This window comes from Rhinopithecus bieti, unplaced genomic scaffold, assembly GCF_001698545.2.
Source record: "Rhinopithecus bieti isolate Rb0 unplaced genomic scaffold, ASM169854v2 scaffold_8309, whole genome shotgun sequence".
Lineage (NCBI taxonomy): Eukaryota > Metazoa > Chordata > Mammalia > Primates > Cercopithecidae > Rhinopithecus > Rhinopithecus bieti.
The window spans coordinates 766,153-781,967 of record NW_016805935.1 but is presented as its reverse complement, the minus strand read 5'-3'; the positions used below and the strand labels follow the sequence as shown (position 1 = coordinate 781,967).

The following is a 15,815-nucleotide window of genomic DNA, read 5'->3' as shown; positions in this document are numbered from 1 at the left end:
TATGGTGGTATTTCTATCAATTTCCAGGAAAAGAGATAATGAATGTGATGACTTCACAAAATTAAATGTATCCAAGGTTTAATTATGTCCCTTCTCCTATTCTGGTGTTAAGCTGACCTTTATTTTACAATAAAATATTAAGATTTAGTAGTGCTTTTCTTTTTCTTTTTTCTTTTTTTTTTTTTGAGACAGGGTCTCACTCTGTGGCCCAGGCTAAAGTGCAATGGCATAATCATGGCTCACTGCAGCCTAGACCTTCTGCGTTCAAGTGATCCTCCCATTTCAGCCCTGCAAGTAGCTGGGACTACAGGTGTGCACTACCACACCCAGCTAATGTTTTTATTTTTTGTAGAGATGGGGTTTTGTCACGTTGCCCAGGCTGGTCTCAAGCTCCTGGGCCCAAGCGATTCTCCCACCTCTGCCTCCCAAAGAGTTGGGACTACAGGAGTGAGTCACCATGCCTGGCTTGCTCTTGTTTCAGTGTGATTACTTGGCATATTTAAAAGAGGTTGGGAACTCTCTGTTTATCCACATTTTTATTTCTACTGTTTTTTAAAAATCCTTAAGTCTGAGAACCAATGAGCAAGGGTAGTTAACATTCACTCTTGGGGGAAAAAAAGAAAAAAACTAGTTAGATAATAATCTAGCTATAGAACTTTAAAAAAAGTCCTTTAGGATTACAGTAGACCAGCAATTTTTGAAAACTATTTCCAATGCATAATTCATCATAAAAATGTAGACTAGGCTGTAATCCTAGAAAGAGGAATACTATTCCATCAAAGCCAACAATACTTCAAGGCTCCAAAAAACTTAAAATGACATTACCATGCTAATGTTACCTATCTGTACTGTAACTCTTTGTAAGTCTAGATTCAAAAAGCAGATGCTTAAAAGTGGATAAGGCTGCTCAAATTTAATACCGTTATCTTGATAAACCTTCCCCACTACTATCCTCCTTCCTCTTTACTCAACACATTATCCTTGAAATAAGTAATTTTAAGGATCTCTCTCAATGTCATAATGTAACCATTCCCTGTTACAATTTGTATAGTGAATACTAGACTTTAATTAACTGTATGATTAGAAGTAGAGAGCAAAAGGCAAAACAAAACCAAAACGGTATTTCATTTAAAACCTTACAATTACAAAGGTCCAATTACAACTGCAAGTTCAGCTATAAATCTTTACACATTCTCTCTTTAGCTGGGAAAATAGGTGGGCACCAAAGGCATCAATTCTGAGGACTTGTTTTATTAAACCCTAGAACAGAACGTAAGCATGTTTAAAGGCTTGTTAATCTGTCCAACAAACTACATGTCGGTTTATTGTATGTGGCCCTTCCAAAATCCGGGACAGATCTTTTCAACACTCGCAACGGATGCCTATGCAGTTCATCGTTTACGCTTTCTGGTTTTCCTGAGGCTCCAGCTTGAGATACAGAAATATTTATGGTCATTTGTGGTGGGTGTGCAGTCTAGGGAGTGTCTCCCTAAGACAATACAAAGGGCCAACAGCAAAGAGCAAAGCTTCCCTTTCCTCAAAGGCTTCCTTCCTGTTCCTTGTCTTTGAGAGAGAGAGAGAAAAAAACAAGGCTCCAAACTTTTTCCCCTAAGGGAACTACAAACAGAGGTTTCCCTCAAGCCTCTTCCAACAGCAGCCAGTTCAACAAACCTACAGACCAGATCCTGAAGAGCCCCACAGAATCAATAACCACTCTGCTTTTGAAAGAAAGGGGAAACGGGCATAAACCAGAGACACAGACACACTAACCTGAGTTTATCCCACAGTGGAAGACAGGAAATATTGGAGATGAACTGGAGTTTGGTAGGGTTGCAACAGAATCCTCAGAAACAAAACACAATGCCCAAGGAAGTTCTAAACCAACAATAAATGTCATTTCTCCACTCCCACACATATAAACTTGTTGCATAAAACAGCTGTATACCTTTAAGAACAGCTTAAAAATCACTGGGTCCCACAAATAACACAACTGTATAAGATGAAGACTAATTAAAAGATTCAAATCAGATGATATTCTTATAATGCTCTGTAGACACAGGCAAAGGCTACTTACTACCCAAGCCAATGAAGGAGGCATGTAGAATGTCTGTAAGGAATCCAGGATTCTCAGCTAGCTGATAACGACTTCATGCTGCTGCTTTATTTCATTTGACACCTTCCATTCTCTATCAGCTACTGCGTGCAAACCAAGCCTCCCAAGAATGGTGACCCTGTCCTCTTCAGTTTACCTAACACCCTGGCCAAGAAGTAAATTAAAATGCAATGTATTTCAGCTCCTATAAATGTTACCTACTTACTCTATTTAACTCAACTCTGTATTTAAGTACAGTTGGGATCAATCTGAACATTACAACTTAAAGAAAATAAACCCTTACAGACTATCTAGTCCAGCCCTCAATTTTACAGATGCAGAAACTTAGCTGCAAAAGGATCAACAGCTATCTCAAAGAAGCAGACCAAGTCGGTGGCAGAACCAGATGGCACCCAGACTTCTCACAGTTCACTGTGCCATGCTGCTTCTCCATAGCCCAGAACAGAGCCTCTGCATGGATGGGGTCCCCATGGCTTTGCTGGAATTGCCACATCATTACAGGACTGGAAACCGAGAACTGGAGCCCACAACTCTCCAACCAGAAAGCTGAGAAGCAACCTGTGTCTTCTAACAAGTCAGTATCAGGTGAAGGACAGGCAAGTACTCTGCAATTAGATAACAGGTAATTCTTTCCCCTCTACTGTAATTCAAGTAAAAACAAATAGCAAGATGCACTTTAATTAAATACGTCTGTTTAGACAGTCCTTATGTTAGGAACCTGGTTTTTTATTTTTATTTTTTGAGATGGAGTCTCGCTCTGTCACCCAGGCTGGAGTGCAGTGGTGTGATCTCAGCTCACTGCAACCTCCACCTCCTGGGTTCAAGCGATTCTCCTGCCTCAGCCTCCTAAGTAGCTGGGATTACAGGCACGCGCCAACACGTCCGGCTAATTTTTTTGTATTTTTAGTATAGATGGGGTTTCACCATGTTGGCCAGGCTGGTCTCAAACTCCTGACCTCATGATCTGCCCACCTCAGCCTCCCAAAGTGCTAGGATTACAGGTTGAGTCACTGCACCTGGCGGGAACCTAATTTATTATACTAGACCAATGGTTTTCAACCTTGGCCACACATTCTCGAGAATCAACAGCCAACCATGTGCGTTAACAGTCTTGGGCATTCAACCAGGTCAAACTTTTGCATGACTATATCCCCAGGAACTGTGCAGCAAAGACAAGTCATATCTACTTTGCCCTGTTCAGATTCCTAACCTACAGAATTCATGAGTATAGCAAATTGAGGTTTTTTTAGACCACTAAGTTTTAGAGTAGTTTGTTAAGCAACAATAGTAACTGAGACACCCTCCCAGCTTTAAAAAAAAAAAAAATCCTAGTGTCCAAGGTGCACTATAGCCCAATTAAGTGAGACTCTCTGGGGCTGGGACCCAGGCATCTATTTTTAAAGCATCCCAGGAAATTCTGTGGTACAGCCAAGGTTGAGAACCAAAGTCCAGATCCATGCTGTTCAATACACTGGCCACATGTAGCTGCTTAAATTTAAATTAATGAAAATAAAATTTAAGTTTAAATTCCTTGATCATAGTTACATTTCAAGCATTCAGTGATCATATATGGCTAGTGGTTGTCATACTGGACAGTGAAGGTATAGAACATTTCCATCATCTCAGAAAATTCTACCCGACAGTGCTGGTCTAGACTAGCAGTTCTCAAAGCTTGGTCCTGAGCTACCAGCATCAGCCATCACCTGGGAACTTGTTAGAAAGCACATTCCCAGCTGGGCGCAGTGGTTCACACCTGTAATCCCAGCACTTTGGGAGGAAGAGGTGGGCAGATCACTTGAGGTCAGGAGTTTGAGACCAGCCTGGCCAACACGGTGAAACCCTGTCTCTACTAAAAATACAAAAAAAAAAAAAAAAAAAAAAAAAAAAAAAATTAGCAGGTGTGGTGGCGGGTACCTGTAATCCCAGCTACTCAGGAGGCTGAGGCAGAAGAATTGCTTGAATCTGGGAGGTGGAGGTTGCAGTGAGCTGCACTTCAGCCTTGGCAACAGAGCAAGACTCCAGCTCAAAAAACAGCAAAAAAAAAAAAAAAAAAAAAAAAAAAAAAAGGGCCAGGTGCAGTGGCTCCACACCTGTAATCCCCAGCACTTTGGGAGGCTAAGGTGGTGGATCATGAGGTCAGGAGATAGAGATCTCCTGGCTAACATGTGAACTCTGTCTCTTACTAAAATAAAAAAAATTAAGCCGGGCGCGGTAGCAGGCGCCTGTAGTCCCAGCTACTCGGGAAGGGCTGAGAGGAGAATGGCGTGAACCCAGGAGGCAGAGCTTGGCAGTGAGCTGAGCATGGTGCCACTGCACTCAGCCTGGGCAACAGAGTGGGACTCCACCTCAAAAAAAAAAAAAAGAAATGACCATTCCCAGGCTCCACCCTAGACCTACCAAATCAGAACCTGTCAGGGTGGGGCCCTCCAGGTGATTCCGATGTACATTCAGGTTTGAATACCACCTATCTTGTTACTACTGCCCATACAAAATCATTTTTGCCATGTCGTCTCTCGTACTTAAATATGGAAATTATCAACTTTTAGCTTCACTATAATGTAAAAGAATAGTTCATGTTATCACACAATTGCAAAGATGTATTTTTGTGCTGGCAATCATGAGAAGAAATGCCTTTCAACTAGCAAGCAAAGGACACTAAAATGTTTCATGAAGATGCCCTTATTTGTAATCTCTAATAGAAACAATTGTAAGGCCTAAAAATATAGAAATGGTTAAAAATTCAAGAGAATATATTCGATTATTAAAATTATAAATGCGAAAACTATGACTATGACTATATGTAGCATGACAAAATATAAGCGGAAGAAAAGCAAAACACAAAATTATAACAGCACATATTTGTATTACATGGGCAAGGACAAAATAAAGGTTGAGGAAAAATAACTGATTTGTTAAGCTTGGTAGGACGACGATTCTCATATCCCTTTTTTGTTTCTGTCATGCTTCTTACAAAGTCACCTATGCAGAAACATTTTAGAGTGTCTAACAATGCAACTTTTAAAAAAGATACGATTGTGCTTTGACATGAAAAGTACATTGCAAGGATAATTTGATAAAATAGTCCTACCTGATCAATGACTCACCGAATTGTTAATCTCACAGTAACATGAAATTAACACTGGATTCAATCAAATGAGGGGGCTTGGACTGGTGAACTATCATGTCTTTCTAGTCCTGTGAGTCTAGGAGGATTCTCCTCCCTACTTTTCCTTTTAACCTTAGATCTATAATTGAATATAAGAATTACACATTTTCACAAATAAAATTTTACAGAGAGCTGTGAAAACTTTATTTTGTTTTATTTAGTTTTCACCTAGTTGCTCAGTGGTAAAATATCAAATAAACTAATTTCCAAGGAGGAATTTCTTCTTACATTTGCATGTCTAAATATCCAGAAATATTTTGTAGAGTGGTCTTTTTTGAAAAAATAGCTACTGGATCTCACAGAAATCAATTGTTGTTTTAATACATGTTTTCATCTAAATTTTAGCATTTCCATTACATCCTTTGTTGATAGCTCTGACATTAATAAAAATTTCTCATATGCCAAGGCACAAAGTAATCTCACTAAGTGCTTCTGAATGTCTTATTTCTCTGCTATTCTGTTTCCTTTGCAGGTAATATTCTGAAAATTTCTTTAAATTCTAAACATATAAACATCTTCTCTGCTCTTGTTCCAGGGAAGATTTGAGAAAGGGTAACTTTAGTTGGATTACTCCAATAAACTGGTATCTGGAGAATGTTTACTATTTGAGGGAAACTTATTCCTGTAAATTTTCTTAAAAATATGAGTACATGGCATGTGCAATTTTATTGAAAATTGAAGACAGTTCAAGTTTTCCACTATTTCTAGCTGGATTTCACCACAGGAAGCTGAGTTAAGTAGTGGGATGATAAACTAGCCATTTTGGTACTATTCTGAAAAGATGTAAGACAAAAGATATAATATGGCATTTTTCTCCAGCCCAATAGGTATACACCTTTTTTAAAAGGACAAAACAATTTCTTAACTAAAATTTTGCAACAGTGATGCAAAAGTATGATTTTTAAAAATTTTCCAGCCGGGTATGGTGGCTCACGCCTGTAATCCCAGCACTTTGGGAGGCCAAGGAGGGCGGACCAGGAGGCCACTTGAGGCCAGGAGTTCGAAAACAGCCTGACCAATGCAGCGAAACCCCATATCTACTAAAAATACAAAACTTCAGCCAGGCATGGTGGTGTACACCTATAGTCCCAGCTACTCGGGAGGCTGAGGCACAAGAATCGATTGAACCTGAGGTGCAGAGGTTGTAGTGAGCCAAGATTGTGCCACTGGACTCCAGCCTAGGTGATAGAACGAGACTCCATCTAAAAAAAAAAAAATTCCAGCTTTTTGTACTAACAAACTATCTTTATGAATGTGGGTAACTGAGTTGTCTACAGTAGCTACTACCTTCAATTCTAGCATTTATCGAAGTTCTTAAGAAAAAGAAAATTATTGCTTTTATTGTTAGAAGTTCGGCCGGGCGCGGTGGCTCAAGCCTGTAATCCCAGCACTTTGGGAGGCCGAGGCGGGCGGATCACAAGGTCAGGAGATCGAGACCATCCTGGCTAACACGGTGAAACCCCGTCTCTACTAAAAAATACAAAAAACTAGCCAGGCGAGGTGGCGGGCGCCTGTAGTCCCAGCTACTCGGGAGGCTGAGGCAGGAGAATGGCGTGAACCCGGGAGGCGGAGCTTGCAGTGAGCTGAGATCTGGCCAGTGCACCCCAGCTTGGGTGACAGAGCGAGACCCCGTCTCAAAGAAAAAAAAAAAAAAAAAGAAGTTCAACAGAAAAGGGATTTGACAAAAACTTTTAATAATAATAGTAACTGCAAAGAGAATTTACAAAATGCTTTCGGTGTGGGGCATTCTTGAATCTAAGCACTGAGAACACAACGATAAATCATGTCTAGTTCTTGCTCTGGAGAAACCCCAGAGTTTAGCTGAGATACAGTTATATCTGAGAAATGTCCTTAACATAAAATACACCAAAACAAACAAACAAAACCATGTGCTTTAGGGAGAAAAGAAAAAGCACACTATATGGAGAATATTATCATTAACATCCTCAGATAGACAGAGAAGACACCACAAAAGAAACAAGAATAAAATGCTTAAAAAAAAAAAGGAGGCCAATAAAAGAGCTCTTGAAAATTAAAAATGTGATAGCAGAAAAGAAAAATTAATCATAAGGATTTAACATAAGGCTTGTAAGATATAGTGTAGGAAATCTCTCAAAAGGTAGGACAAAAAGACAAGAGGTGAAAAGTAAAAAGAAAAAATAAAACCATCAGAAGACCAGTTCAGGAAACCCCATGTCCTATTAGGTGTTCCAGAAAAAAACAGAGAATACAAAGAGAAAGTCTTATTAATGAACTAATTCAATAACATTTTTTTCAGAACTGAAAGATACGAGTTTCCAGGTCAAAAGGCCCACTATTGTGATTTAACAAAACAGGGAAAAAAAATTCTAACAGATTCCAGAGGGGAACAAACTAGGTCACACCCAAAGGATTAGAAACCCAAATAACTTCTCAACAGAAGCAATGAAAGATAAAAAGACAGTGGAATAATGTCTTTAAAGTAGAATATGATACACAGCCACACTATCAATAAGGTGAGTTAGGTGGAATTAAGATACTTTTCAGTTTCAAAAAACTTCACCTTCCAATCATGCTTTCTTAGGAAACTACTGAAGAATGTGCTCTACAAAATGGAAGCAGGAAACCAAGAAGAAGGGAAAGAAAATAGAAAAATAGGAGATTCCACACAGAAGAAAGGTCAAGGGAATCCCCTGAACGATGGTGCGGGAAACCCCAGGGAGGCAACTGCTCCAAGCTGAGAAGGCTACCAGATCATAATAGAACACATAAGAAGGGCCGAGGAGAAATGTCTCTAAGAGGAGGAACTCCCAAGAGTACCTGATATATTTGAAAGTCTTGAAAAAAGATTTAGGCAAGCAGCAGAGAGTTTTGATGTTGACGTAATAAGTACATAGAAAAAGAAGCAAAATAAAGAAAAAAAGAGGGAAAAAAGTAACAATTATTAACGCCAGGCAAAACAAAAAGTTTTGTATAACAAGAGTTCAATGAACAAGAGTTCATTGAACAACTCATAGCTCAATGTCAGCAATGTTCGGTATAGTCATATAAATAATGTCAACACTAAATATTGATCCAACCAAAATTACTATTTTGGGAAAACAGGGAGCAGGTGGGAAGAATTTGGGGGTGAGGTGAGAATAAAGCAGAGAAAGAGAACAAAGAGAGCAAATAAAAAACTAGCACTACCAGAATGTTATTCAGAAATATGGCGGGAAATTCCAAAACAATGAACTAAAACCACTAAAAGTGGTTGCCTCTGGGGAAAGAAATGAAGAGGGGGACCTTTTTTTTTTTTTAAACACAGCCTTTATAAATTATATAACGACTTCACACTTTAAACCTGTGTACACAGGTTTAAAAAAAAAAACCAAAACCCAGGGCCCAAGTTCTTACTCACTAAACCTATGGTTTTCAAAATATAAGTTTGTGACTCATTAGTTAGTTGAGAAATAATTCAGTAAGACATAGCCATCATTTTTTTAATGAATTCTAACAGAAGGGGACGGAAAACATAACATACAGTTAAGAGTATTTTTTCATGAAACTTTGAAATATATACAGGTTCATAATTTAAAATGTATTTTTAACTATTGACTGTCAACAAAATAATATTAACTGACAACTCTAAACTATACTGCATTATAATTACTTTTAGTTTTGTTTCTTTTTCTTTTTTCTTTTCTTTTTCTTTTTTTTTTAATTTTTTTGAGACAGAGTCTCCCTATGTCGCCAGGCTGGAGTGCAGTGACATGATCTCGGCTCACTGCCACCTATGCCTCCCGGGTTCAAGTGATACTCCTGCCTCAGCCTCCGGAATAGCTGGGACTACAGGCGCCCACCACCACGCCCCGTTAACTTTTGTATTTTCAGTAGAGACAAGGTTTCACCATGTTGGCCAGGATGGTCTCAATCTCTTGACCTAGTGATCCACCCGCCTCGGCCTCCCAAGGTGCTGGGATTACAGGCGTGAGCCACCACCGCACCTGGCCTGTTTATTTTTCTTAACACTTCTTACTATCATTCCCAACACTTTCATTTTTGTTTTGTTTTGGTTTGTTTCTGTTTTTGTTTTTTTGAGTCAGGGTCTTACTTTGTAACCCAGGCTAGAGCGCAGTGGTGTGATCTCAGCTCCCTGCAGCCTCGACCTCACAGGCTCAAGCGATACTCCCACGTCAGCCTCCCAAGTAGCTGGGACTACAGGTGCATGCCCAGCTACTTTTTGTATTTTTTTTGTACAGACAGGGCTTCACCATGTTGCCCAGGCTGGTCTTGGACTCCTGAGCTCAGACAACTTGCCCACTTTGGACTCCCAAAGTGCTGGGATTATAGGCATGAGCCACTATGCCCAGCTCTAATGTCTTGTTTTTTAAAGTAAGATTTCATGTACCTTGATTTTAAAACAAATTGAAAATGTTAATAGCTAACAAAAATAGTCCATTATAACACTCCTTAAACTCCCACTCATGTCATGCCTGAAGAATGGTCACTCCTATATTAGTGAAACCTAAATTTTTTTTAATTTTTATTTTTTTTGAGACGGAGTCTTGCTCTGTCACCAGGCTGGAGTGCACTGGCGCAATCTTGGCTCACTGCAACCTCCGCCTCCCGGGTTCAAGCATTCCCCTGCTTCAGCCTCCCAAGTAGCTGGGACTACAGGCACATGCCAACACACCAGGCTAATTTTTTGTATTTTAGTAGAGATGGGGTTTCACTATGTTGGCCAGGATGATCTCCATCTCCTGACCTTGTGATCTGCCTTCCTCAGCCCCCCAAAGTGCTGGGATTACAGTGGTGAGTCATCGCACCGGCCTTATTCTTTGCTTTCTTACAATTAACTCTGTAATATGGGCAGAGATAAGAATAACAACACAGAAAACATAATTCGAGGTACCACAGGTGATTTGATAATGTGGAGTATTACTGCTTCTTAGGTGACTTATCTTTCTAATTATGTATGACTTTCACTAATATTTAAATTTCTGGTCTACAAAGACACTGGAGCCAAGGAACCACCCTAGAAGCCTTCAGAATGGCAGAGAAAGCCAGCTTAGAAATAAAAACTTGCAACATTTACAGACTGAATAGCCCTTATCCAAAATGCTTGGGACCAGAAGTGTTTTGGATTTTGAATTTTTCTTGAAATTGGAATATATGCATTATATACCTACCAATTGAGCATTTTTTTTTTCCTTTTTTTTTTTTTTTTTTTGAGACAGAGTTTTGCTCCTGTTGCTGCTCAGGCTGGAGTGCAACAGCTCGATCTCGGCTCACCGCAACCTCCGCCTCCCGGGTTCAAGCAGTTCTCCTGCCTTAGCCTCCCAAGTAGCTGGGATTACAGGTGTGTACCACCACACCCAGCTAACTTTTCTGTTTTTTTAGTAGAGACAGGGTTTCACCATGTTGGCCAGGCTGGTCTCAAACTCCTGACCTCAGGGGATCTGCCTGCCTTGGCCTCCCAAAGTGCTGGGATTACAGGTGTGAGCCACTGCGCCTGGCCCCCAGGTATCTGGAGCATTTTGGATTTCAGATGTTCAGATAGGGATACCGCTGGTGAATAAACTAGAAAATACATACAAAGTTGATTAAGAGGAAGCTTTCTTCCACTGACCCTCCCTCACACGATTTGCAAGGTGTATTGTTCATCCTGCCATACAGAAAATATGAACAGGAAGCTAAAAACTTTCATGCTCTTCTACTGAGAGCCCATATTTAGCCCAATATTTTATTTTTACACAGTAGGTTATTACGTACTTTATTTTGGAGTCTCACCTTACAATTCACTTACATAAAATAATTAAGAACAAAACTTCTGTAGAAAGCAAGTTCCACTATATTCTTTTCACAGCATAGCATCACTTCCTAAAAGTCACGGGGATCAGACCCATAAGCCAACCACCTATATTTTAAAAAACCACCACTACCATTCACACTGAATGTAAAAAAGAATGAGTAAGTCTTAATATGCCGGTATTGAAAGATTCCAAAGGGGGCCGGGTGCAGTGGTTCACGCCTATAATCCCAGCACTTTGGGAGGCCCAGGCAGGCGGATCACGAGGTCAGGAGTTTGAGACCAACCTGGCCAACATAGTGAAACCCCGTCTCTACTAAAAATACAAAAAAAATTGGCTGGGTCTGGTGGTACACACCTGTAATCCCAGCTGCTTGGGAGGCTGAGGCAGGAGAATCGCTTGAACCTGGAAGGCAGAGGTTGCAGTGAGCTGAGATTGCACCACTGCACTCCAGTCCAGACAACAGTGCAAGACTCCGTCTTAAAAAAAAAAAAAGAAAGATACCAAAGATACTGCTTAAAATATATATAAATAAGATACTTATTTGTGTACATAGTTGTGTGTATTAAAAAGGCACATATATATCTGGAAAAAAGGCATGAGAACTAAATGACAGTGGCTACCCATTTTCAGAGAGGTGAAGAAATGGGCAAAGTAGGGATGACAGCAGGGGTGAAGAGGAAGAAGTTTCACTGTGTATGTCACCCTTTATAGCAAGTTAGGGATTCTCATTCCATTGTTCCCTTCATCCTACTCCATCCCTTCACCCACACCCACCCCACCCCCAGAACTGTCTTGCTATTTTGTTTTGTTTTGTTTTTTGAGATGCAGTCTCACTCAGTTGCCCAGGTGAGAGTGCAGTAGCACGATCTCGGCTCATGGCAACCTCCACCTCCAAGGTTCAGGCAATTCTCCCGCCTTAGGCTCCCAGGCAGCTGGGATTACAGGTATGCTCCATCACACTCGGCTAATTTTCATATTTTTAGGAGAGACAGGGTTTCACCATGTTGGCCAGGGTCGTCTCGAACTCCTGGCCTCAAGTGATCCACCCACCCTAGCCTCCCAAAGTGCTGGTATTACAGGTGTGAGCCACCTCACCCAGTCCAGAACTGCCTTGCTTCTGAATCGTACTCCACACCCTCACTCACACACGTACAATCACCCAGAAGCAACGTGTGGCAGGTATGCTGTATGTTTTCACTTTCCTTGGCAAAGGACTCTCTCCTCATCTTGTAAAAGCGAACCTGTACTCTCAGCATCCATTAAGACCACACAAACACCACCTGTCTTGGCAAGTTGCCAGGACCTTGGGTAGCATCCACAGCCCCTCTTCAATGTTCCCACCACATTTGCTAAGCCCTTGCTAAGTATGCGAGAGCATGAGGCATAAAGAGAAGTAGGGCAAGGTACCTGCCTTCAGGGAGTTCACAGCCTCAAGGGAGAGAAAGAAGAGGAAACAGAGAATTTCGAAATTATGTGGTTCAGGAAATGGCAAAAGTATACACCAGTGTAATTTACCACGTTGTATTTTAACTATTTTTTTCCTCTCTCTCACCTATCTCGCCAAGGTGAGTGACTCTGGTGTAGGTACTAGATCCACAAGTATCTTAGAATCCCCTACGCTGAGCATGGTATTGAAATGATCTGAACTTCATGTCTCCTGGAGAGCAATGCAATGGTATTTTAAGAAACAAATCCATATGTCTTAATGTTTCAGAATGGTGATCAGTATACATAGCAACTACTAACCTGGACCTATGCAATGTATTACAATACTAGAATTTCAGCAACAAAACAAACATCTTTAACCTCAGAGATCCTCTGATCTTTTAGTCCTAGCTACACAGTGTTGGCTTTGGTTTTGTAAATGGGGAAATCATGAAAGTTGACCCCACCTGTTTGTTTGTTTGTTTGTTTGTTTTCCCTGGACATCAGTGCACTCTCACTTGCTTTTACTGGTAAGACTGAAAACTTTCACCCACTAACCTTGAATTTCTATCCATGGTTAATTCATTGGTAATTTCTTGCAACTTTCAGAAAAACAGTACTTCTCAATTTCTCACAGGTTTGCCAATATGCATTTAAAGACCTCTTACACTTCAAACCTTGGACTTATAGGTATGAAAAATAATAACATTCTCAGTATTCTACTCTTCACCTTTGCCCGGCCCTGAGCACTATCTAAAAACCAATGACAGAAATGAATTGCAAACATAGCATGAAGCATTGCTGCAATTAATCAACGCAGAACCCAAGGGAGGAACTGTTTCTATTTTTAAATGCACTGTTACTTTAAGGGAAAAGTCTGTGGAGAAATATGAAACCAAGCTGCATAATGAAAATAAAAATGCATTTGGTGTCTTCATCTGTGCAAAGACAGTAATCCTAATGTACAAGGAGCACTGTTGTGTTGACTCCTCAGTTTGTCTGTAAACGAAATGACCGGTACTCAGACAGAATCCCATGGAAAGCTCATCTGCTACTCAAAGAATTAGATCTGTCAGAAGGACAAAACACGAGAGTACCCATATTTCAATGCTATTTTTATAACTCCAGATAAGGGACTATCACAGTAAGTAAGCAGATGAATAGATCCCAAAATCACCCTTCAAATCTTTACCTAAAAGATCCTGATTAGTAACTAACGTGGTTCAGCCCGAAAAATGATCAACTGATTACTTAGCATTTGGAACCAACTGTCCACAGTTATAGATTGTATCCAAATTCCACAAAATCAAATCTGTTTCTCTTCACAAATGACAACACTTCATGTCATTAAACAGTAGCTAACAGTCGCACTCCTTATGGTTAAGAGTGACAAGGAGCAGGTGCCAAGCCAGCAAGGAAAACAAGCAGCAGCTACACAACAGGAGCTAAAAAATATTCTACCTGTTTACCCAGACTGCTTTCAGGAATCTGACCCAATAGAATTTTTTCCCAAAACAATATAACGATATCCAGTTTGCAGGGGGCTGGGGCGGTACATTCATTGGTGATTTGGGCATCTAATTTAATCTGTAAATATTTAATGTACTCAATGAGTTGACTTACTATCACCATGAAATATACTATACTCTCTACACTGCTATAAATGCATCTAAAAATACATCCATTACTAAACAACATTCAGTACAATGTACAATAAACACTACATCCAGTGTTAAACACAACATTTTAAATATAGCTTACCTATTTAGTATCACCACCAGAATCTGCTAAAGGTAGCAGAATGTTTGAAAACTGAATAAAAACTGCTATGCTCAACACGAAAAGCAAAGAATCTCCAATCTTATCTCCTCATGATTTCTTTCCCCAAATTTGGCAAAACTGAGCTTGAACACCACACATTATAGAATGGAGGCATCGCTTCTCTAAGCAATAATGTAACAAACCCTGCTTCAGAGTCTCTCTTCAGTGAAAATCTCTGAAGAACGAAATTCACTAAATTGTATTCCATTGATCAACAGGTGATTCTTGGAAACAAAAACTCATATTCATTTCCAATGAAAATTAATTTTGTAAACTATCCCGTTTTTTCACACGTATATATTCACAACCTACTGCATTATTATATTGAATGAATTCCAACCGATTTCTTCTCACAGGCTTACTAGAAAAATGCCAAATATTCAAATTATTTTGGGGCATTATCCCATACTGCTGCATGGAACATAATAAGGATCCAACAGTTACCACTTTTCAAATGCAAATATGTTGCCATCTAGTAAATACAGCCCCTTTTTAAACATCCCTCAGTGTCTATACAGTTCAGGGCCCTACTTTTGTTTCTTTGAAAATCAAAATTCGCGCATTACATTGAGGGATTATCTCAACTCAGCAACAACTACTAAAATAGGTGTTAACTAGCCCAGCCTGAGTCTGCATCGTACAAGACTCTTGCTCTATTTTTTCCTCCCATTTTACACACACTATCCCTAAACAATTCTGCCAAAGGAAACAAACGCTGCAGTGACGAAAAGAATCCCGGGCACTGGGTTCCACGAACAATGAGGACGTGGGCTGGTCACCTGCCGGCCTCGGGCCTCAGTTTTCCTGTCTGTAAAATGTGGCGGCTGGGGGATTCACCTATAGGGTCCCATCCGGCCCTCTCCCTCCCGGGTGCCTCGCAGCCCGCCCGGACTCAGCTGACTGGTGCTGGCTGTGGCCAGGGTGCCCTGCCTGCCGCCGCTCTAGATGGAGGGGAATGGGGGCGAGGGAGGAGAGGAACTTGGACTTGCAACAGCTTCAAACAGGAGCGGGCGACAAACTTGAAGCCGTCCTCCTAACAATAGGAAAGAGCACTCCCATTTTCCTGGCTCAAACTTGCAGGACCCCGCGAGGCTGGATCCTCCCAGCCGCCCTCTCGGAACCCGCTTTACCTTTCTCCCTGTTTGGTGTTAGCAGGAGGAGGGTGCAGGACCGTTTGATTCCCTTCCATCTCCACCACGCACTTGGTGTTCAGTTCCAGTTCTGAAAGCACAGAGAGAAAGGGACGTTGCAAAGTCCAGCATCCGCGCCTCCAGCCCGCCCGCCCTCCAGCCGCGCCGCGCGGGGCTCGGTCCCTGGAGGCTGCCGAGCCTGAAGACGGCGCCCCGGGCACCACCGCCAGCGCGGACGCCGCCTCCGCCCCGGCCGCGCTCTCGCAGTCCCGGCCCCGCAGTTTCCAAAGTTGCCCCCGCCCTCAGCCCGAGCAGAAATAAAAAACAGCGAAAAGCTCCTCACCTCGTCGGTTCATGGGCCGGACCCGGACGGCAACTTTTACCTT

The 15,815-nt window shown here is 41.2% G+C and overlaps 1 protein-coding gene across 1 annotated transcript in view; it reads right to left on the bottom strand.

Moving 5' to 3' along the window:
* Positions 1-15,809, bottom strand: part of KIF13A (kinesin family member 13A) — a gene marked incomplete at its 5' end in the record, with an annotated part of 231,233 nt that extends 215,424 nt beyond the window's left edge. The window contains 2 exons of the mRNA XM_017874247.1: positions 15,430-15,520; positions 15,773-15,809. Coding sequence (XP_017729736.1) covers positions 15,430-15,520; positions 15,773-15,809 — 128 coding nt within the window. The remainder of the gene's footprint in view (positions 1-15,429; positions 15,521-15,772) is intronic.
* Between the last annotated feature and the right edge of the window lie 6 nt (positions 15,810-15,815).